Below are 24,542 nucleotides of genomic sequence, written 5' to 3'. Positions count from 1 at the left end.
TGAAAGTGAAGTCGCTCAGTCGTGTCTGACTCCTAGCAACCCCATGGAGTGCAGCCCACCAGGCTCCTCCATCCATGGGATTTTCCAGGCAAGAGTACTGGAGTGGGGTGCCATTGCCTTCTCCTGGGGAAGCCCAAAGAATATTACTGGAATAGTGGGGGGAGAGGGTGTGATGATTTGGAAGAATGGCATTGAAACATGTATAATATCATATATGAAACAAATCGCCAGTCCAGGTCGATGCAGGATACAGGATGCTTGGGGCTGGTACACTGGGATGACCCAGAGGGATGGTATGGGGAGGGATGTGGGAGGGGGTTCAGGATGGGGAACATGTGCACACCTGTGGCAGATTCATGTTGATGTATGGCAAAACCAATACAATATTGTAATTGGCCTCCAATTAAAATAAATTTAAATTTTAAAAAACTGTTAATTAATGTCAAAGTAGTTTCAATGAATCTATCACTCCATAGCCATGCCTATGGATGAAGAATCAGAACTAAAGTTGCCACAAAGCAGTCTTCTGTCAAAGCTATTTTAAATACAGTGGTAGATTTCATTGAATTGAACTTTCGTCTCTTCAGTTTCTGGCTGAACATGAGGACCACTTTCAAGATAATTAAATCTTATAAGAATAAAAATAGTAGTTAGACTGATTTTTAAATACAATCTCTAAGGAATGTTTTATTTCAATAGTTCATTAGTATTAGAAACCAATTTCTTATTATGTATGAAGTGTATGCATTTGTAGTAAGTTGGTATACCATATTTCTATTGCACTTCGTGGCTCACAGGCTCATAACGTTACAATCTGATGGCAAAGAACATCCTGATTATTATTCTGTCACTCAATGCAAGATGAAGAAATGATACAGAAAAATTCAGTAAATACAATCCACTAACAATTTAAAAATGTGATTATTTTGAATGGGTGTAGTATGGATAAGGAAATGGCAACCCACTCCAGTGTTCTTGCCTGGAGAATCCCAGGGACGGGGGGAGCCTGGGGGGCTTCCATCTATGGGGTTGCACAGAGTTGGACATGACTGAAGCGACTTAGCAGCAGCAGCAGTATGGTTTTAGTTGGAAACACTTCCTATTTTTTCTCAGGGTTAATTTAAACTTAAACAAATACTTTTATAACTTTTTATGTTACTCTCACTATCCACCTCTGATTCTTTATTAAATAAAATGGTATAAATGATATATAGTATAAAATTAAAGGGGAAGTAGATTGCCAAAAGCCATGAATGACAGTTCATGTTGTGCTCTGCTTAGTGGCTCAGTCGTGTCCAGCTCTGCTACCCATGGACTGTAACCTGCCAGGTTCCTCTATCCATAGGATTTCCCAGGCAGGAAAACTGGAGTGGGTTGCCATTTCCTCCTCCAGGAGATCTTCCCAACCCAGAGATCCAACCCAAGTCTCCCACGTTGCAGGAAGACTCTGCCATCTGAGGCACCAGGGTGTCTATGCATGCGATACCAAAGGGGAGGAGGGAGGAGGAGGGATAAATTAGGAAGATGGCATTAATATATACACACTACTATGTATAACTAGGTAACCAACAAGAACCTACTTTATAGCACAGGCAGCTATACGCAATATTTTGTAATATCCTCTGAGGGAAAAATCCGCAGAAGATAGATAGATAGATAGATTGATCGATCTATCTATCTAACTGTCTATAGAAATCACTGTGCTGTACACCTGAAACTAATCTGACATTGTAAATCAGCTATGCTTCAATGAGAAAATATTTGTATCATTCACAAAAGTATACATAGGACGTGCTATTCTTTATGTGATTATAGGTAATTTAGATAACGTGAAATAAAGGAAGGCAGTAAGATAAGCTCATGGAGTTTTCTGGAAAGTGTAGTTAACACTCAGTGCAAATAGATGAAGAAAGAAAGAAAAGAAGAAATGCAGGTATTGAAGTATCACTGTGCTTATTAGCCAGGCACAACTTAGAGCACTATTTTGCTTCATTTATCTCTCGTAACAATCACTTTGTAGCACATTAAAATTAAGAAAACTGAAGATTAGAGATTTGTGATAATGTCATACATCTCTTACATGGCAAGACCAAAATTTATTTTTCATCCAACAGTAAAAATGGTATTTTCCACCGTCCTTCACTGACTAAATAACCAAGTTTAAGATTTTAGGCTTAAAATAATAGGCATTGTTTTTGCAATTAAGTATACTTGAAGAAGGCGATGGCATCCCACTCCAGTACTCTTGCCTGGAAAATCCTTTGGAGGGAGGAGCCTGGAAGGCTGCAGTCCATGGTGTCACTGAGGGTTGGACACGACTGAGCGACTTCACTTTCACTTTTCACTTTCACACATTGGAGAAGGAAATGGCAACCCACTCCAGTGTTCTTGCCTGGAGAATCCCAGGGACGGGGGAGCCTGGTGGGCTGCCGTCTATGGGGTCACACAGGGTCGGACACGACTGAAGCGACTTAGCAGCATACTTGAAGAAGAAAAGTGGTACTACAGATACTGTTTGCCGAAAGTCATGAAAGAAAATTGGGCTAGAGCCTTGAGTTAAAACAAACAACCCCAAAAATGGAATAACTTCTATAAAGAAGGCCAATTGACATAGGGACCACAAGAACTGAATCTTAGAGAGGCTACTACAAAGCATACCCCTGGCTACAGAGGCTTATGTCACAGGAAAGAATGCATCAACTTGCATTCATCCCTATCTTTTTCCCCTTTCCACCTAGTCAGGGTCCATTAAACAAGGAATGAAAGTTATCAAAGTGTATTTACAATGTACTGCACCATGGACCAGTGAATTCAACTTGGCAATTTTCTGATGAAGGCACGATATAGAAAGAATGTGCGGATGCTCCTGCAAACTGATTTATAGAGCAGGGCTGATTTTGATCTTTGGGAAGATTAGCTGTTCTGCCTTGCTGGCTCAAGTGAACTGCCTTTGAGATTAAATAAGCAACAAGTTTGAAAGGACTGTTTTATCTATTTCCTGCCATCTGTATGAGTGCCTCTTGAAGGTTAAAATCCAGAGTTATATGGCTTAATTTTCAAATTGCAATAGTTTGTAACATTATATATGGATTATCCATTTTAGAGTTATTCCATTGAGATATGGAATAACTCTAAAATGGATAATCCATATCTGAAGGATTAAGAAATTAAATGAATGCACACATTGTAGTTTAGAGGAAATACCAGAGAAGGCAATGGCACCCCACTCCAGTACTCTTGCCTAGAAAATCCAATGGACGGAGGTGCCTGGTGGGCTGCAGTCCATGGGGTCGCTAAGAGCCAGACACGACTGAGCTACTTCACTTTTACTTTTCACTTTCATGCATTGGATAAGGAAATGCCAAACCACTCCAGAATTCTTGCCTGAAGAATCCCAGGGATGGGGGAGCCTGATGGGCTGCCGTCTCTGGGGTCGCACAGAGTCGGACACGACTGAAGCGACTTTTCAGCAGCATAGACTATATTAAAAAAATAAATTCAGGAAAAAAAGTGAAAGATAATTTGGACTCATTAAATATCCAGTTTATTTTTAGTATTAACATTACCACTTAACACAATTACAACACTTACCTTGAAAATACCTATTGTGTATGTGCATGTGTGTATGTAATATCGAATAGAGAGTGTTAATTACATATAGGTGCACACTCACGCACACATATGATTTTGGCTTCATTTTTCACAAGGAACTTAAAATTAATCGAGGCCATGAAGGGTGGTAAGATCCCCATTGTTCTTACTCGCACAATATAAACTTGTATTTTATATTATGTGTGTATTCACACCATCCACCACTTCCCTCACGTTTTGTAAAGATAATAAAGCTTCCTACTTTATATAGACAGTTGTACTCAATTGGCAAGGATCCTCTGTTTCCCATTCCCCCGCATATATTCCAGCTAGATCACTACAATATACCATGTTCATGGATTGGAAGAATCAATATAGTGAAAATGAGTATACTACCCAAAGCAATTTATAGATTCAATGCAATCCCTATCAAGCTACCAACAGTATTCTTCACAGAGCTAGAACAAATAATTTCACAATTTGTATGGAAATACAAAAAACCTCGAATAGCCAAAGCGATCTTGAGAAAGAAAAATGGAACTGGAGGAATCAACCTACCTGACTTCAGGCTCTACTACAAAGCCACAGTTATCAAGACAGTATGGTACTGGCACAAAGACAGAAATATAGATCAATGGAACAAAATAGAAAGCCCAGAGATAAATCCACGCATATGGACACCTTATCTTTGACAAAGGAGGCAAGAATATACAATGGATTAAAGACAATCTCTTTAACAAGTGGTGCTGGGAAATCTGGTCAACCACTTGTAAAAGAATGAAACTAGAACACTTTCTAACACCATATACAAAAATAAACTCAAAATGGATTAAAGATCTCAACGTAAGACCAGAAACTATAAAACTCCTAGAGGAGAACATAGGCAAAACACTCTCTGACATACATCACAGCAGGATCCTCTATGACCCACCTCCCAGAATATTGGAAATAAAAGCAAAAATAAACAAATGGGACCTAATTAAACTTAAAAGCTTCTGCACATCAAAGGAAACTATTAGCAAGGTGAAAAGACAGCCTTCAGAATGGGAGAAAATAATAGCAAATGAAGCAACTGACAAACAACTAATCTCAAAAATATACAAGCAACTCCTACAGCTCAACTCCAGAAAAATAAATGACCCAATCAAAAAATGGGCCAAAGATCTAAATAGACATTTCTCCAAAGAAGACATACAGATGGCTAACAAACACATGAAAAGATGCTCAACATCACTCATTATCAGAGAAATGCAAATCAAAACCACTATGAGGTACCATTTCACACCAGTCAGAATGGCTGCAATCCAAAAGTCTACAAATAATAAATGCTGGAGAGGGTGTGGAGAAAAGGGAACCCTCTTACACTGTTGGTGGGAATGCAAACTAGTACAGCCACTATGGACAACAGTGTGGAGATTCCTTAAAAAACTGGAAATAGAACTGCCTTATGATCCAGCAATCCCACTGCTGGGCATACACACTGAGGAAACCAGAAGGGAAAGAGACACGTGTACCCCAATGTTCATCGCAGCACTGTTTATAATAGCCAGGACATGGAAGCAACCTAGATGTCCATCAGCAGATGAATGGATAAGAAAGCAGTGGTACATATACACAATGGAGTATTACTCAGCCATTAAAAAAAAATACATTTGAATCAGTTCTAATGAGGTGGATGAAACTGGAGCCTATTATACAGAGTGAAGTAAGCCAGAAGGAAAAACATCAATACAGTATACTAACGCATATATATGGAATTTAGAAAGATGGTAACGATAACCCTGTATACAAGACAGCAAAAGAGACACTGACGTACAGAACAGTCTTATGGACTTTGTGGGAGAGGGAGAGGGTGGGAAGATTTGGGAGAATGGCATTGAAACATGTAAAATATCATGTATGAAACGAGATGCCAGTGCAGGTTCAATGCACGATACTGGATGCTTGGGGCTAGTGCACTGGGACGACCCAGAGGGATGGTATGGGGAGGGAGGAGGGAGGAGGGTTCAGGATGGGGAACACATGTATACCTGTGGTGGATTCATTTTGATATTTGGCAAAACTAATACAATTATGTAAAGTTTAAAAATAAAATAAAATTAATTAAAAAAAAAAACTTATCTGCAAACATTAAATTCTCCCTCCTATTTGATTCTGTCAAAGAAAGAGGCATATTATCATAAATTCTTTCTTTCCATCTGCAATCAATATCTCAAACAGGGTCATCTCTACCTCAGAGGATCTTTCTAATTCAATTATGCTCTCTTTAGTATCCTCAGTTTCTTATCCCTTGACTTTTTATCCACGTGCTATAAACACACTTTCCATCTCCCAACTTACAATTAAAATCTTCATTTTATGATGTTCTCATTTATTTGCCTCCCTGGCTTTACTACAAAGCTTCTTAAAGAGGATGGTGTGTTTAAACTTTTTTCTTCCATTTCTTTGCCTCCCATATATAGTCTCTACACTACAATAAATTTGTTCTTCTCTTCATTGTAGCAGATGTTTCCTTCATGTTTTCTTTCAACTAGGTAATACAAGTAACTTTTGAGATTCTAAACAGACAAACTCCTGAGCCAAATTTTCCATCATCAATTTCTGTTGTTTTATTTGGTAAGTCATGTCTGACTTTTTTGCAACCCCATGGATAGCAGCCTGCCAGGCTCCTCTGTTCATCTGATTTTCCAAGCAAGAAAACTGGAGTGGGTTGCCATTTCCTTCAACAGGGAATCTTCCTGACACAGGCATCGAACCACATCTCCTGCTTTGGCAGGTGGATTCTTTACCACTGAGCCACCAGGAAAGCCCACACAACATTCTAGTTAGGTTTAAAGGAATAGTAAAGGTGTGCCTGTGTGCTCAGTCGCTCAGTTGTGTCCGACTCTGAATCTTTACAACCTATGGACTGTAGCCCACCAGGCTCCTCTGTCCATGGAATTTTCCAGGCAAGAATACTGGAGTGGGTTGCTATTTTCTACTACAGGGGATCTTCCGAACCTGAAGATCATACCTGAGTCTCCTGCGACTCCTGCATTGACAGGTAGACTCTTTACCACTCAACCACCAGGGGAGCTCCATAATGGGTGTACCAGCTCAATAAAGATTTGGGAATAAGCTCTTAAAACCCTTCCTGACACAGAGGAAACACTCAACAAATGTGACGTTACTATCTATTGTGATGAAAATGAGATGCTGATAGAGAGCTGAATTAACTTTTGTAATCCTAAATGGTTTCATAGATCTATAATCCTTCATATTTTTAATGACTATATTCCTCCTATTCAGCCTCCTTTGGGAATTTTCACTGAAAAAATTCTCTTTTTATTTTGATATTTTCTTCAAAGACTCTCTTTCCTGCCTTCTGCTTGTTTCTTAAAAGCTAGTGTTCCCTAGGGTTTAGGATTCATCTTTCAAAAAGAATTATTCATCCATTTACCTGTATTTATTTGAGTGAAGAAGCCATCCAACGAATGAAAAGCAGACATTCCTTGTTTCATTTTTCAGTGTATAGTATTGTGTTGGCCAAAAAGTCCATTTGAGATTTTCTTAACATTTTATAGAAAGCCCCAAACAAAATTTTTTGGCCAATTCAATATATCCATTCATTATGCTAGTGCTTATTGAATGCCTATTCCGTGTCAGAAAACAGACTAGACATTGGGAATGCAGCAACAAATTAAAAAAAATAATCTCGTTCTCTTGTAGCTTATATTAAAATTTCATTAGAAATAGAGACATCAAATGAGACCTTGTCACTTCCTGCTTAGATAGCTCCAGTGGCTTTCCATTGGGTAAAATATAACAATATTCTAAGTGTTTTCCTATGCACTAGCTTCTTCATTCTCTCTGCTCCAGAATCAAGGATGTTATTTAGGCTCTCACTGTGCCACATTCAACCCCACTCAGGTTCTCATTATGTTTTCTTTCCTCTTCTTTTAATTCTCTCATCTAATTACCTCAAAATGCCAACATCTGCTGGATCATGGAAAAAGGAAGAGAGTTCCAGAAAAACACCTATTTCTGCTTTATTGACTATGCCAAAGCCTTTGACTGTGTGGATCACAATGAACTGTGGAAAATTCTGAAAGAGATGGGAATACCAGAACACCTGATCTGCCTCTTGAGAAATCTGTATGCAGGTCAGGAAGCAGTAGTTAGAACTGGACATGGGACAACAGACTTGTTCCAAATAGGAAAAGGAGTTCTTCAAGGGTGTATATTGTCACCCTGCTTATATAAGTTCTATGCAGCATTCCGTTCCAGAAATGCTGGGCTGGAAGAAGCACAAGCTGGAATCAAGATTGCCAGGAGAAATATCAATAACATCAGATATGCAGATGACACCACCCTTACGGCAGAAAGTGAAGAGGAACTAAAAAGCCTCTTGATGAAAGTGAAAGTGGAGCATGAAAAAGTTGGCTTAAAGCTCAACATTCAGAAAATAAAGATCATGGCATCTGGTCACATCACTTCATGGGAAATAGATGGGGAAACAGTGGAAACAGTGTCAGGCTTTATTTTGGGGCTCCAAAATCACTGCAGATGATGATTGCAGCCATGAAATTAAAAGACGCTTACTCCTTGGAAGGAAAGTTATGACCAACCTAGATAGCATATTCAAAAGCAGAGATATTACTTTGCCAACAAAGTTCTGTCTAGTCGAGGCTATGTTTTTTCCAGTGGTCATGTATGGATGTGAGAGTTGGACTGTGAAGAAGGCTGAGTGCCGAAGAATTGATGCTTTTGAACTGTGGTGTTGGAGAAGACTCTTGAGAGTCCCTTGGACTGCAAGGAGATCCAACCAGTCCTTTCTGAAGGAGATCAGCCCTGGGATTTCTTTGGAAGGAATGATGCTAAAGCTGAAACTCCAGTACTTTGGCCACCTCATGCAAAGAGTTGAGTCACTGGAAAAGACTCTGATGCTGGGAGGGATTGTGGGCAGGAGGAGAAGAGGATCGACAGAGGATGAGATGGCTGGATGGCATCGCTGACTCGATGGACGTGAGTCTGAGTGAACTCCAGGAGTTGGTGATGGACAGGGATGCCTGGCGTGCTGCAATTCATGGGGTCGCAACGAGTTGGACATGACTGAGCGACTGAACTGAACTTAAGTAGGTTTTAATTCTCTGTTCAACCGCTGCTAACTAATCAGACAGGATTAAACACCCTAAATTTTGCCTTCCCAATAGCACTGTTTAACTCTCTGTCATAGATCTCTTTATTATCCATCTAAGAATGCATGTGATACTTGATTGGTGTCTCTCCACTTCCATAGGTGGGAAGCTCTAAGCAGGCTGAGAATGACTTTTGCTTTGCTCAGGCTTTCATGGCTCATGTAGAACACAATTACTGGCACATAAGAGACACTTAAAACTCAATATTTGTTAAAATAAAGGTGTGGAAATTAACTCTTTTTATCAACACATTTTTTTATCCAAGTTTGGCAATTTCAGAAAGATTAAAATGAGAAGATATTTAGGTGAAGAATCAATATCATATATAGACCAGTGATGACTATTTTGTAAGTATTTGCACACTTTAAACTCTGCTTCTCAGGCCCCTTTTGTGACATACAAAAGACATATTAATCTTCAATTTTAAATCAATATAAAATTATGATTATTAGAAGAATAAATGAGATTTTACATAGTACAAATATAAATATATATACAAAACCAGACAGATATCTAGACAGATAGCTAGATAATATAATAAATGACAACTAGATTCAAATAGATAAATAGATGATTGATAGAATGACATATTGATTGATTCAGTTCACTATTACAGTGTGTGTGCTTAGTTGTTCAGCCGTGTCTGACTCTTTGTGACCCCATGGACTTTGACCTGTCAGGCTCCTTTGTTCATGGGGATTCTCTAGGCAAGAATACTGGAATGGGTTGCCATGCCCTCTTCCAGGGGATCTTCCCAATTCAGGGATAGAACCCAGGTCTCCCACACTGCAGGCAGATTCTTTACCGTTTGAGCCATCAGAATATAATTTTTCAGCCTTTGTTCTCAACATACTATACAGTAGAATCATCCAGAGTACTTGTTAAAAAGACTAATTCCCCACTCCCACTCCAGCCTTTCTAAATCAAAATATAATGAAGGTAAGGTCTAGGGCCTTGCATGTTACAAGATTTTCAAGCTGAAATTGTTAAACATTTAAACACTGAGGCATACTTCTTTGGAAGTTACATTTAAATTCTCCTTTGATAATTGCCTGTGTTCTACTTCATTCTTACAAAGGTAAGAGCATAGTGTTCTCTTAAAAGCAAAAGGCAATAGGTTTAGTCTGGTGACAAATTCTTAGGAATAAAACAGAATGAGGGTAATGAGAAGTAAATGACTTCACTAAAAGGTCCATGATCATCAAGCAGGAAAGTCTTATAATGCTACTTTGATTAGCATAACATAAAATAATGATATTAATAGAACTGGAATCCATGATAACTATGCTACCTGAAAATAAAAATAAGGGAATACATTCATAGTGTTTTCTACATCTGATCTTCCCACCATACTAAAATGCTTAGGGCTTCCCTGGTGGCTCAGATAGTAAAGAATCCGCCTGCAGGAAGATACCCTGGAGGAGGAAATGGCAACCCACTCCAGTATTCTGGACTGGAGAATCCCATGGATGGAGAAGCCCTGGTGGGCTATAGTCCATGGGGTCATGGAGTTGGATACAACTCAGCAACTAACACAAGAAATGATTTAAACAGTTAGACATAATCATAATTCAAATGTAATTACATATTAAAGAGGAAATACTTTGTCATTTTAATGACTTGAAAATATATATTATTAATATCTTGCCAAATTTGCTTTCATAGAAAAATGAGTGAATTGCCTAGCTCACTAACAGTACTTTTTTTTTCACCTTTTTTAAGGAAAGGATCCCTTCTCTTGTCTCTTTGTCAGTGGAGATGGAGAATATGCCAACACCGTCACCATTAATGATGGAGTATGTCATGTCCGCATTTGAGCCAGTGTCTGCGTCATTTGCCTTGATTTTCCCAACAGCTGAACCAACTTGAGCTGACTCAGGAACATACAGCTGATAGTGCTCTGAAAAAAATATTTTATATTAAAATTATTTGATATAATAATGGTCATAAAACAACAATCATTTCATAAAAAGACACTGAAATATTTAGGCCACACATCTATTAATGTTTACATCTATTTCAACAATGTTCACATTTCCCTATAGGCACTTATGACAGATATTAAGCATAATATACATGTTGTCACCAATTGTTTTATTGAGAAGTTAGAAACATCTATTACAGTGATTGATTTATTTATTATATAAAGCTTCAAATTACTATATAAATAACAGAAACCTTTAATTAAAATGTAATTTTATAAAAATTTCAACCAAGGTTACATTAATGAGATGTAATACTATACATAAATACAATTAGGCCATATAGATAGGTGAATGTTAAACATCTATAAAAATAACTTCTTTTTAGTTTTTGTATGATACTTCATTTTTTTGGTTAGTGCATCTGTAAGTGTGTGGAGTATTCTAATTTTCTTCTGGTAAAATTGCATGTTTTAAAGTGCTATATGTTGTTGTTGTTCAGTCATTAAGTCATGTTCAACTCTTTACAACTCCATGGACTACAGCGTGCCAGGCTTCCCTGTCCTTCAGTATCTCCCAGAGATTGCTCAAGTTCATGTCCATTGAATTGGTGATGCCTTCCAACCATCTCATTCTCTGTCAATCGTTCTCCTCCTGATTTAAATCTTTCCAAACATCGGGGTCTAATCCAATGTGTTGGCTCAATGCATCACATGGCCAAAGTACTGGTCCTCAGCTTCAGCATCAGTCCTTCCAATGAATATTCAGGGTTGATTTCATTTACATTGACTGGTTTGATCTCTTTGGTGTCCAACAGGCTCTCAAGAGTCTTTTCCAGCACCTACTTGAAGATACTGAAAACTGACTTTTATATGTGTATCTGTACGTGTCTGCTTGTTATGCAACAAAGATTTTTCCCAGTTCTATAAATTTGTTTACACTATACTTGACTTCAAATATTATTTTTATAGTTCAACAGCCCTCACCAACATAACAGTTCATGAGTAGAGCACCTTCTGCGAAACATGATCCCCTGATCTTAATCATGTGCTTTGACCAGGATCTGTCAGATTGCTAAAGGCACCATATTCCTCTTAACAAAGTTATTTGACCTGGGAAAAGCATGAAACCCACAATTTTATAGGACTCCACCATTCTTCTCACAGTTGATGAATGCAAGGATAGGCAGGTGATTCACAAGGAGATTCCATTCCCCAAAATGTTCAAACTGGAGCTCATTTCTCTTCGCTGTGATACACTGAAAGAAGCTTCTGACAATGCATGTGCTTCCAAAATTCATGTTGGAATAACTAATCTAAGGTCTGTAATAAATTTTTAGAATCCTTAAAAATGTTACAATATTTGGGAAAGTGAAAGTGTTAGTCATTCGGTTGTATCCGACTCTTTGCAACCCGTGGACTGTAGCCTGCCAGGCTCCTTTGTCCATGGGATTTTCCAGGCAAGAATACTGAAGTGGGAACCATTTCCTTCTCCAGGAGATCTTCCTGACCCAGGGATTGAACCTGAGTCTCCTGTTTTGCATACAGATTTCCTTTACCATCTGAGCTACCAGGGAAGCTCCAGGAAGTTACATATAAAATAGAACAGTGTTCTGATGAAAAACATATAGAAAAGTTGTAAAATAAATTAGAATCTATTGCCCAAAACTTATTGAGATAGGCTAGGAAGTCAACTTCCTGGTTGCGAAAGACTGTAAGTTACAGCTATACTATAACTTTCTATAATTCAATAAGCCACCTAAAGGATTTTTGACTAGTGAAAATTAGGGTGATGACACTTGTAAAAAAAAAGTCTTTTTACACAGAAATAAATAAGTAAATCACATAATTATTATGATGGTATTATTACAAAGCACATCGTTTTAACAAAGGAAGTTGAAAAAATAGTACCAGAGGGTCATAAAAGAGGCATGGCTCAGAAAACCTTTAGGCATACTCTTTCAAGAAGAAGCCTACCCTGGAAGAAGAAGATTCAGTGCAAAGAAAGAATGGATATTTGTTGCTAGACAGACCTTTGTTGACAAAGTAATATCTCTGCTTTTTAATATGCTATCTAGATTGGTCATAACTTTTCTTCCAAGGAGCAAGTGTCTTTTAATTTCATGGCTGCAGTTACCATCTGCAGTGATATCAATGCCCTTAAGTAATTCCCTTTCCTCAAATGTTGGCTAAATATGGGGACTCACTTCTAATAAATTGAACATAGCAAAATTAATGAGGTATCACTTCCAAGATAAGGTTATGAACGCGCTGTGGTTTCTTTCATGAGTACTATTTTTCAAGCTCCCTTAGATTGCTTCCCTGGGGGAAACTATCTATGATGTTGTATTGAAGCCCTATGGAGTGTACCATATGACAAGAAACTGAAAACTGGCAACAGTGATGTTAGTAAGCTGGAAGCAAAAACCATCCCTGCCTCCCCCAGGAAAGTTTCTGAATAAGATCACAACCCCCGCTGCCAAACATACTGGGATCTAATAAACCTGAACCTGAAGTACCCAGCTAAGTCAAACCTATATTCCTGATCTCCAGAAATCATGAGGTAATAAATATTGGTTGTTTAAGCTCCTCAATTGGATGATTTACAATACACCAATAGATCATTCATATACAGCAGCCTTGTAGTTGTCAGTGATTTGACAAATACAAGGGACCCTGTTTAGTTCTTTCCTTTCTGTGGTGCTTTGCCTAATGTTTGGGGAAGTTAAAAGCAAAATTGAAACAAAAATCCAAACAAGCAAACAAAACATGATAAGCAGTTATTCTTGGAGCCAAGTTTTCAAATGCCTTTTAATCTCCCAATTTTATTTTGTAAAGAAATAAATTATTGCTGTTATATCCACTGCTCAAGGTGAAATACTTATAATCAAATTCTCAGCTCGGCTTCCTAACAGTGGTCCCCAACCTTCTTAGCACCAGACACCCACGTCATGGAAAACAATTTTCCCATGGACTGGTGGTGGAGGTTGGTGTGGGGATTCAAGCACATTACACTTATTGAGCACTTGATTTCTAATGCTACTGCTAATCTGCCTGGAGGTACTGGTCCTCTGGCCAGAGGTTGGGGACCCCTGGGTTAGAGGATACCAGAAGTAGGTGCATGCTTAGTCATGTCTAACTCTTTGAAACCCCATGGACTATATTCTGCCAAGGTCTTCTTTCCATGGGATTCTTAGGCAAGAATACTGGAGTGGGTTGCCATTTCCTTCTCCAGAGGATCTTCCCAACCCAGGGACTGAACACATGCTGCCTGCTGCTCCTGCACTGCAGACAAATTCTTTACCACTGAGTCACCTTGGAAGCCCCTAGAAGACACCAGACGTTCAGTAATTACACTCTTTGCTTTTTTTTTTTTACCAAACGGAGTTGAAAATTTCTTTCCACATAAAAACATACACATGGACTTTTATACCATCTTTATTTATCACAGATAAAACCTGGAAATCATCATTTATTTTTGCTTTTATTGCCTATGTTTTGTGCCATATTCATGAAATTTTTGCCAAGACCAATATCAAGAATCCTTTTCCCTCTGAGTTCAATGGATGTAAAATTTCAATCATACTCTCTCTTGTGTGTGCTCAGTCATGTACGATTATTTGGGACCAGATGAATTGTATCCCATGATGTTCCTCTGTCCATAGGATTATCCCAGCAAGAATACTGGAGTGGGTTGTCATTTCCCACTTCAGGGGATCTTCCTGAGGACTGAACCCATGTCTGCTGCATTTTCTGGTGGATTCTTTACCACTGAGCCACCTGGGAAGCTGACTCAATTATATCAGATGATTTAATAATTCTAGAGACCTGCTGTATGACATGGTGCCTACAGTTAACACTGTAGTGTTGTGGTCTTCAAAATATGGGACTACAGCAAACTAAAGGAGTTCTGCATAGCAAAGCAGATAATCAACCAAATTAAAAGGCAATGCAGAGGATGCATGGAAATATTTGCAAACTTGCAAAACATATAAATAACTCCTACAACTCAAGCAAAACAAAACAGAAACAATAACGATTTTAAAAATGCACAAATGATTTGAGCAGACATTTCTCCAAAAAAAGACATAAAAATAGGCAACAGTTATATGAAAATATGCTTAACATCATTATTTACCAGGGAAATGCAAATTAACACTCTAGTGAGAGATAACCTCAAACCTGTTAGTCTGGCTATTGTTGGCAAAATAGAAAATAAAAAGTGTTGGCATAGTTTTGGAGAAATTGAAATCCTTGGACACTCTTGGTGGGAAAGTAAATGGTGTAGCAGCTACATAAAAGAGTATGGAGTTCCTTGAAAAGAGTAAATATAGAACTACAACATGATCCAGAAATCCTACTTCAGGGTACATACTCCAAGGAATTGAAATTACAATCTCCAAGAGATGTCTGTGTCCTTATGGTATCTGCAGCACTATTCACAATGGCCAAGATAACAGAAACAACCCATGTCTATTTTATTCATCAGATCAGATCAGTCGCTCAGTTGTGTCCGACTCTTTGCTACCCCATGAATTGCAGCACGCCAGGCCTCCCTGCCCATCACCAACTCCCGGAGTTCACTCGGACTCAAGTCCATCGAGTCAGTGATGCCATCCAGCTACTCATCCTCTGTCGTCCCCTTCTCCTCCTGCCCCCAATCCCTCCCAGCATCAGAGTCTTTTCCAATGAGTCAAATCTTCGCATGAGGTGGCCAAAGTACTGGACTTTCAGCTTTAGCATCATTCCTTCCAAAGAAATCCCAGGGCTGATCTCCTTCAGAAAGGACTGGTTGGATCTCCTTGCAGTCCAAGGGACTCTCAAGAGTCTTCTCCAACACCACAGTTCAAAAGCATCAATTCTTTGGCGCTCAGCCTTCTTCACAGTCCAACTCTCACATCCATACATGACCACAGGAAAAACCATAGCCTTGACTAGACGAACCTTTGTTGGCAAAGTAATGTCTCTGCTTTTGAATATGCTATCTAGGTTGCTCGTAACCTTCCTTCCAAGGAGTAAGCGTCTTTTAACAAAAATAATGAATAAATTGTCCAATAAGATAAAAATATCAGCAATTTGGGAAACAGAACTATTGAATGTATAGTGGGTATGTGTATGTATATGAAATTCTAGTGAGATAATTATAGAATTAATAGAAGAAAAAATTTAAAATAAAACAGATATTATGATAAATGGATATGAACTCAATGAACTTTTGAAGTTGCTGACAACAAAGATCACTAAGAATATAAAAATAAAGTTACTAGGATTTAAATGATTTCAAGGAAACCAAGGTCTTTGGGATCCAGATGCTTTTAGAGTAGAAATCATATTCTAAAAAGAGCCCAGGGCACTTAATGCTCAAATATTTTATTAATAGTTCTGTTAAACATAAATATTCACACGTTCTTTGAAATTTTAATTCTAAATATATTTTTTATGTTTTATCACATTTTAAGATACTATGATTAACCTTGGGAAGAAATATCTAAAATTATCCTAAAATAACAAAAGATTTTAGAGAAAACTTTACACACTAGTTATAACAAAATCATGCAATGATCAGTTATGAAGACATACAGCATGCAGAGTCCCCTTTAAGAATTCTGACAACTGAGGGTCAACAGTCCCAAAATAATCAGGTTATTATCATCTTTGAATAATAATGATAATACATGAATTTTCATTTGCCTGTTATTTTATGAAAATTGGAATTCTCTTTAGGACTAAAAACACCTTGGAGAATCTTTAAAGGACATAGTTCAAATGTATTTAGAAATCTTTGACCTGTGGTCTAAAGTTTTGGCTTTCCTATTGGTGATATAATTCAATCACATGGAAAGAGTCAGTTTATGATTTAGAAAGAAATGCACTCTTATTTAAATAAGATTAGCAAAGGTCAAAACTCTCAGAATCTTGGTACAACGGTAAATGATCTCTTGCCTTTCTGTGTTATTTTTACTCGGTAATTGCTCTCTCTGGGAAAAAGAAAAAAGATTTTATCTTGGATAATTTTACAGTACAGTCTAATAAGCATTTCTGTAGTTGCCAAAAAACTCCCTCAGTGTACTCTGCTTGAGTTCACAGAAAGGTTGTACATTGTAGGAGTGTTATTCAACTTTCAAGAGGAGGAAGGTGGACTAAAAAAAATACATTGAGATTTTATTTCTCACAGACACATATAAACACACACACACAAACATATCATATGGATTGTGTTTTTTTACTATCTTCATGTATATATTAGCTTGAGAGAGAGATTATTCATTTTACAGAAATAAATTTTATAATTGGGTTCATAAGGAAAAACACAAATTTAAAACAACAGACTTCGTTCTTCATTTTCCCTGTTAAAATTAAGGGGAGAGGTTTCTTTCTCTCCCAGTTTCCTTTCTTTTCTCAGAGCATTTACAAGAGAAAACTTGTCATGTGTATGACTATATATGTAAAATATTTATATATATATTGCATAGTTAAAAATATTTACTTTAAAATATCATAATGTCATAGATACAATCATAGATCTAGTTGATATAACAAAGGGATTGATTAAAAATATATTTTATAGAATAGGTTATGCATTAAAAAATAAAATCCCAATAATTTAACATATTTTTTAAAATGAAATTTATTTTACACATTTTTTGGTATATAAAACAGTCTACTTGTTCTTTACCTGTAGCCTGGCTTTTGTAAAAAATAGTCATATTTAATAATTGTGCTGTTCCAGTACACTCATAATTAATAACTTGGTTGTCATATACACAAGCTACAACAGAACAGCCCTGGTTATTGTTTTGATAGTCATCAGTTCTGAATTGTGTAGCAATAAAGAATCACTAAAAAAAAAAAAAAAAAAACTTTCATAGCAAAGCAAATGTTTGTTTTGTTTAAGGCTGAAGGATTTAATGACTTGCAAAAATGTGATGCAAAAACTGTCCCAAACTAACCAGAGTGTCCATATGTTCACCACTACATGTTGTGAGGAGATGAGCTACAGTTGATGAAAATTACAACCAGACAGCCTACTTAATGCTGTGAGGTAAGCTCTTTTCCTGTATCCATAATTTTTGTATGTATTTTGGTCTTTATAATACACAAATATCACCAGGATATGTTTAAATCTGGGTGGTGTTTTAATATTAAAACATGTTGAGTTGCTTTAATGTGAGTTTCTTTTTTCCCAGTCCTAAAATTTTTCTTTCCAAACACTTATTTTCTGTTGTTGTTTTTGAAGGGATGTTTACATTCATAGATTTTTCTCTCTGTCCTCTCTTGCAAACAAAATACTATTGTGCTTATTGCATAAAGATTTTTCTCTTTTTTTCTCATTTTTATATAATTGTTTTCATATGATCATTGGTTCTTTTGATTTGTATTGCTTTCTTTTTTTTTCACTGTTTCTTTTCTTTTTTTACTTTACAATATTGTATTGGTTTTGCCATACATCATGGGAACACGTGATTTGTATTGCTTTCAAGGCTGATCTTCACTAAGCATTTTCAATTTTCTAGAACTCCTAATTTATTTCCTACATCTTCTTTTACACATCGTCAGGGTGCTGAACAAAAATTTATTTATATCAGAAACTTCAAGCCTTCCTTACTTATTATATTGAAACTATTTCTGTTTCTATTTTGTTAAAAATGATGATTAGCTTTCAAACAAGAAAACTTGTTACCTATACTTGGTTTATCTTCAGATCTCTGGACATCTGTAATATCACCTTCTCTTTTATTATAGTAACTGTACATACTCCTAACTTTTATGATTTTGTAATACAAAAAGCTTTTTAAAATCTTCTAATATCATCTATCATATATAATTATTATGAGTATTATGTTTTAAAAAATACAAAGCAATTTATATTTTCCCTATGTTTATATCTTTTGTGTAAAGAAATATAATGCTTATATAGTAATATTGATCAATCACTTTGTGTTTAATGTCTTTCTCCTTTAATCTTCCCCTTTTCTAATGCCATAAAATAACCTAATATTTTCCTTTAAAGTATAAATAACATATGTTTTTAATCACTTTGGTAAACCTTTAAGATGTTGAGTTATCTACTTTTACAAGGATGACCACTGGTGCCTGTGCCTTTCATTATCTGATGTGTATTTTATCTGCAACTCCAACTTGGACATATACCAAGTCCTGGGGTACACATTTTATGGCTTCCTAAGGGCTTCACAAAGTCCACTAGATTTACTTTTCAAACCAAGCAGATGTTGATATCTGTTTTATCAACTCCCCTTCAATTATTTTCCTTTAAAAGTTCTTGATTATTTATAAATATGTACCCTTTCACTTGACATTTTGGATCAGTCTAGATTATTGACTCATGCACTAAATGTCACTTACCTTGTGCCAGCATAATTTCAGGTACTGTGCATATGTGCTAAGTCACTTCAGTTGTCTGACTCTTTGTGATGCTATGGACTGTAGCCTGCCAGGCTCCTCTGTCCATGGGTACTCCAGACAAGAAAACTGGAGTGGGTTGTCATGCCCTCCTCCAGGGATCTTCCTGACCCAGGGACTGAACCCACATCCCTTAAGTCTCAGTTCTTTACCACTAGTACCACCTGGGAAGTCCCAGTTTCAAGTACTAAGTATACAGTAAACAAAACAGACCAAAATCCTTATCCTTTTGGAGTGCACATTCTTATGGGCAAGATATATGATAAAACTTTATAGTATATTATGAAGTGATAATGCTAAAGATAACAGATTTTTATTATCTGTTTATGTGTTGATTAATCACCAAAATATCTCAGACAACAGCAAATATTTAATTCTATCTTGCATAGGCTAAGAACTATGACTGAGTTATAACTGCTGGGTTAGGCTCAGTTCAAAGTGAATTTTCATTCCAGAATGTGAGCTGAAAAGATAGTCATCAGGAAGGGCAAGATAAGGAACAAAGGATGAAACCACTGAAGGGCATTTAAGGTGCCGTGTGGCATGTCTATCCATATTCAGCTGGCAAAACAGCCTTTGACACAAAGTTAAGTAGCAGGAGCATATACACCGTTTATAGGAAAACATAAGGGAGGGAAAGAAATAAATGATTGTGAAAAAATAATATAACCTGTACACAGTCTACTCTCTGGACTCAAATAACTCTAGTTTACTCTCTAGAGTCTAAGGGACTATGTGTTGCTTAGAGTTAAAAAATACTTACCAGTTCCCTGACATTCCCAAATCTCTTTAAATGAAGTACCATCTTGATTTTAAGATCTTTCGATATAATCATATACAACATAGATTTTCTTGTTCCAGAGACTACTGAATTAGGACACATTATTTGCCCACCACAAATTCAACATATAATTGGGGATAAAGGCAATGGCAACCCATTCCAGTGCTCTTGCCTGGAGGATCCCATGGGCGGAGGAGCCTGGTGGGCTGCAGTCCATGGGGTTGCTGAGGGTTGGCCATGATTGAGCAACTTCAGTTTCACTTTCCTGCATTGGAGAAGGAAATGGCAACCCACTCCAGTGTTCTTGCCTGGAGAATCCCAGGGACGGGGAAGCCTGGTGGGCTCCCGACTATGGGGTCGCACAGAGTCGGACACGACTGAAGTGACTTAGCAGCAGCAAGGACAAAATTATTGAAATAAAAATCCCATTTAGATGGAAAAAAATGTTAGTGGCTCATACAGCAATTCAAAAATGATTCTATGCAATCATTACAAGGATTTCTGTTCTTAAAACTTTGAGGCTAATTTATTTGTTGAACTCTTTACATTTACATTTTAGCCATAAAAGTCATGAAATTTTTGTTTCTTCCTCTTCTTTTTCATGTCTGTTACAAAATATACTGGTATTTTTTTCTCCTGACCTCATCTCTTCTTTGTAGTATATTATCAAATGCAGCCAATAGTAATCAATTCATACACTTTCTCATTTAAAATCTCTTCTCCTAAAGCCATGGGTACATTAGGTACATTTTCTGCCCTCCAAGTTATTCTAGGAAAATATTTATCAAAGCAAAATACAGTCACCTTATAGCATCCTATAAGCATTACTTAGTGCTTTGCTCTTCTTCAGACACAAATCCACATATTTTATTGTTGTTGCCTTAGTCAAATTAATTGATGAATCCTAAATTCAATGGGAGAATAACTTTCGCTAATAGGAAAGTACAGCAGAGACAGGAAGAGAACATTTACATCTACCAGGGCAGGTAAGAGAGATACCAAGTATTTGAGGATAGGAAGTCAGTAAAATGCTGTTACAAACATAATTCTCTGAGGAAGTGAGACAAATGAGAATGAATGTTGTATAATGATTGCAGTCCCTGACCCAAAGATCTTAAGTAGTTTGTCAGTGAGTTAGAATAATGAACTCACTGAATGCACTTTTTGTTTTAATGCATCTTTATATCATCTTTTAAAAATGCAATTTAGCATGTTAATGTTTCTCTGAGAAACAGTTTTTCCTCTTTTTCCTCAATTTTGAAGCCACTTCTCTATCATTTTTTGTACTCTACTTTTGTTGACAAGTTCATGGTAAGTTAATTGCTTTCTTTTTGGTTTTGTAATTCTAAACTTCACCATAACACATCTAGGTGATAATAATTTTGACCCTGTTCAGAGCTTCTTATAATTTTTTATCTAAGGATTCATGTCTCTATTTATTCTTGAAAAATCTTAGTCTAGGTTTTTTTTTTTTTTTGAATACTGCCTCACCATTTTCTTTGGTGTCTTCATATGAAAGTCATTTGATTGTACATTTGAAACTTTATTTTCCTTTTGTACATAATTATTTCTCTCTTTAATCTTGAGCCTCTCAGATGAATTCTGGCTAATTTTCTTCACATATGTCTTCCAGTTTACTTTCTTTGTGTTCAGTTGTGTCTAACTCTTTTCCTTAATTTACTTGAGTTCTTAACATCAATGCCTGTGCTTTCTTCTGTTGATTGACAGGTGAAGTTTTTTCCATTTTTTTTTTTAATTTCAGAGCAAACCCTGGTTTCATGCCATACACCTAGTTTTAGTAACATCTCCCTGAATTCCTGGGATTGTATACTCCCTCTTTCCTCCATGGCTCACAAGCTAAGATGCCAAGCCAGATCCTTCCTTATAGTTGCTCTGAGCTCCCACAACATCAACTTGAAAATTTCTCACTTGAAGTACCAATGCACTCAAACTACTATGACCATGTGAGAATATGAAGTCTACTGAGGGAAAACTTATATCAGTGGCAGAATGCTCATAAACTCCTAAATTCTTATTATTCCAGAGTATCACACTTAGGCTGTACAGAACTCTACAACAGATCTCTGGTAGAAAGGAACTCCTACATGTTCTTTATATTTTCAAGGTCAGAAGACAGCACTGCAATACCTAGGCAAATATGCAAGAGTATATCCTCCCTAGCCAAAGATGTGGCTGTATTGGGAAAAAAAGGAGTCTCTGAGTTCTATAGCTAATGCCAGCTTATAGATTCTAATACTAACTCACATCTATTGAATTGTTTGTGGGTTTTTTTTTTTTTTTTTTAACAATGGAATCAATGTTCAGATTGTCTGCAACTTTTTCCCTTCATTTCTCTAAATTTAAGTTCCTTTTTATAGTAGCTACCTAACTGCTGTAAAAGCAAAATATCAATAATTTATACACTACATTTATTTTCCTGTAAAGATCATGAAGGTTGGTTTACTCTTAGCAGTTATAAGATATAGCTCAGCAGTGGCCATAGGACTGGGAAAAGTAAGTTTTCATTCCAACCCCAAAGAAGGGCAATGCCAAAGAATGTTTAAACTACCATACAATTACACTTATGTCACATACTAGCAAGGTATGCTCAAAATCCTTTGAGCTAGGCTCTAACAGTATGTGAAAGGAAAATTTCCAGAAGTACAAGCTGAACTGAAGAAAAGGCAGAGGAACCAGAGATCAAATTGTCAACATCTGTTGGACTGTTGAAAAAGCAAGAGAAATCCAGAAAAACATCTACTTCTGCTTCATTGACTATGCTAAAACCTTTGACATGTGGATCACAATAAACAGTGAAAAATTCTTAAGAGATGGGAATATCAGACCACCATACCTGCCTTCTAAGAAACCTGTTTGCAGGTCAAGAAGCAACAGTTAGAACCAGACATGAAACAATGAACTGTTTCAATATTAGGAAAAGAGTACATCCAGGCTGCATATTGTTACCTTGCATATTTACTTTATATGCAGAATACATCATGCAAAATGTGGGGCTGGATGAATCACAAGTTGGAATCAAGATTGCTGGAGAAATATCAAAAGACTAAGATATGCAAACGGTGCTACTCTAATGGCAAAAAGTTAAGAACTAAAGAGCCTCTTGATGAGGGGGAAAGAGGAGACTGAAAAAGCTGGCTTAAAACCCAACATTTGAAAAACTAAGATTATGGCATCCAGTCCCATCATTTCATGCAAACAGACGGGTAAAAATGGAAACAGTGACAAACTTTATTTTTGTGGGCTCCAAGATCACGGTGAATGGTAACTGTAGCCATGAAATTAAAAGACAATAGCTCCTTGGAAGAAAAGCAATGACAAACCTAGACAGCATGTTAAAAAGCAGAGACATCAGTTTGCCAGTAAAGATTGGTATAGCCAGAGCTATCGTTTCTCCAGTAGTCATGTACGGGAGTATGAGTTGGACCCTAAGGAAGGCTGAGCACCAAAGAATTGATGCTTTCTTATTGTAGTGTTGGAGAAGACTCTTGAGAGTCCCTTCGACTGAAAGGAGGTTAAACCAGTCAACTCCAAAGGAAATCAACCCTGAATGGACTGATATTGAAGCTGGAGCTCCAATACTTTGGTCACCTGATGCAAAAAGCCAACTCACTGGGAAGTACCATGTCTGATGCTGGGAAAGATTAAGGGTAGGATGAGAAGGGAGCAACAGATAATGAGATGGTTAGATGGCATCACCTTATCAATGGATACGACTTTGCACAAACTCCAGAATTTTTCTCTTAATGAAATGTCTATTACACCAAATGTCTACTACACAATCTATAGCATTTTTGATGCCTTAAATTACTTTATGGTAGAATTTATTCTTTTTTAGGAAAGTTAAATATATTGGAACACTTAGGATTAATCCTGGATATGAAGCTTAGACTGGCTGAACTATGAGGTGGCAGAATGTGCATTATTGAATTTTAGGTACCATATTATTTATAGCACATTACTAATGTCCTTTTATCTTAGTTTGAATATATGTGTATTACATCTAAGTAATGATCTGCCTCATTAGCAAGTTTTAAAGATAACTTTAAATAATATTACCTATTTTGGTGTTGACTACATAATTTTACATGTCATAGAGATACAGATATCATTTCATATTTTATTTCTGAATGTACCATAATTTCATATGTCATATGTGATCCTTTTCAAATAATTTCTTAGAGTCTATCATAAAATGCTAATGATTAGCTGAAGCACATTTAAGAAAGGAAGAGTTGATGGGAACAACAAAAGAGCATTTGATTCATTGAAGCTTGTCCCTTTTAATACACTTTTTTCCCAGGATAGTCTTGATTCTAATTGCTTTTTAAAAGACTTTGTGTCTATGCTTCAATAACTTTGCAAGGTGAGCAAATAAGTCATTCCCTATGATTAAGCCCATGCCCTAGCATGTAAGAACTGCAATCAACTAATCATTACATTTATGCAAACTAATTAATATATTTTTACATGAATGACATTTACTTGGGAAAGTGCCTTTAATAACATATATATATATATTTATAGAAGATTTTGAGAGATAGAAATTTGATTGAAATATAAGTGGTATAGATATTGTGATATATGACTTACCAGGATATCTGATATCATAAATTAACCAGAGAGTTTTAAA

The 24,542-nt window shown here is 36.7% G+C and overlaps 1 protein-coding gene across 2 annotated transcripts in view; it reads right to left on the bottom strand.

Annotated features, from left to right (window-relative positions):
* CDH18 (cadherin 18) overlaps nt 1-24,542 on the bottom strand; it is a 413,479-nt gene that overhangs the window by 117,859 nt on the left and 271,078 nt on the right. For both annotated transcript variants that reach the window (XM_005899707.2, XM_070357847.1), the window contains one exon: nt 10,481-10,668. In XM_005899707.2, coding sequence (XP_005899769.1) covers nt 10,481-10,668 — 188 coding nt within the window. The remainder of the gene's footprint in view (nt 1-10,480; nt 10,669-24,542) is intronic.

The sequence above is a fragment of the Bos mutus genome, chromosome 20 (assembly GCF_027580195.1).
Source record: "Bos mutus isolate GX-2022 chromosome 20, NWIPB_WYAK_1.1, whole genome shotgun sequence".
NCBI classification, from domain to species: domain Eukaryota; kingdom Metazoa; phylum Chordata; class Mammalia; order Artiodactyla; family Bovidae; genus Bos; species Bos mutus.
The sequence above is the reverse complement of the archived record's forward strand: the minus strand, read 5'-3'. Positions and strand labels throughout refer to the sequence as shown.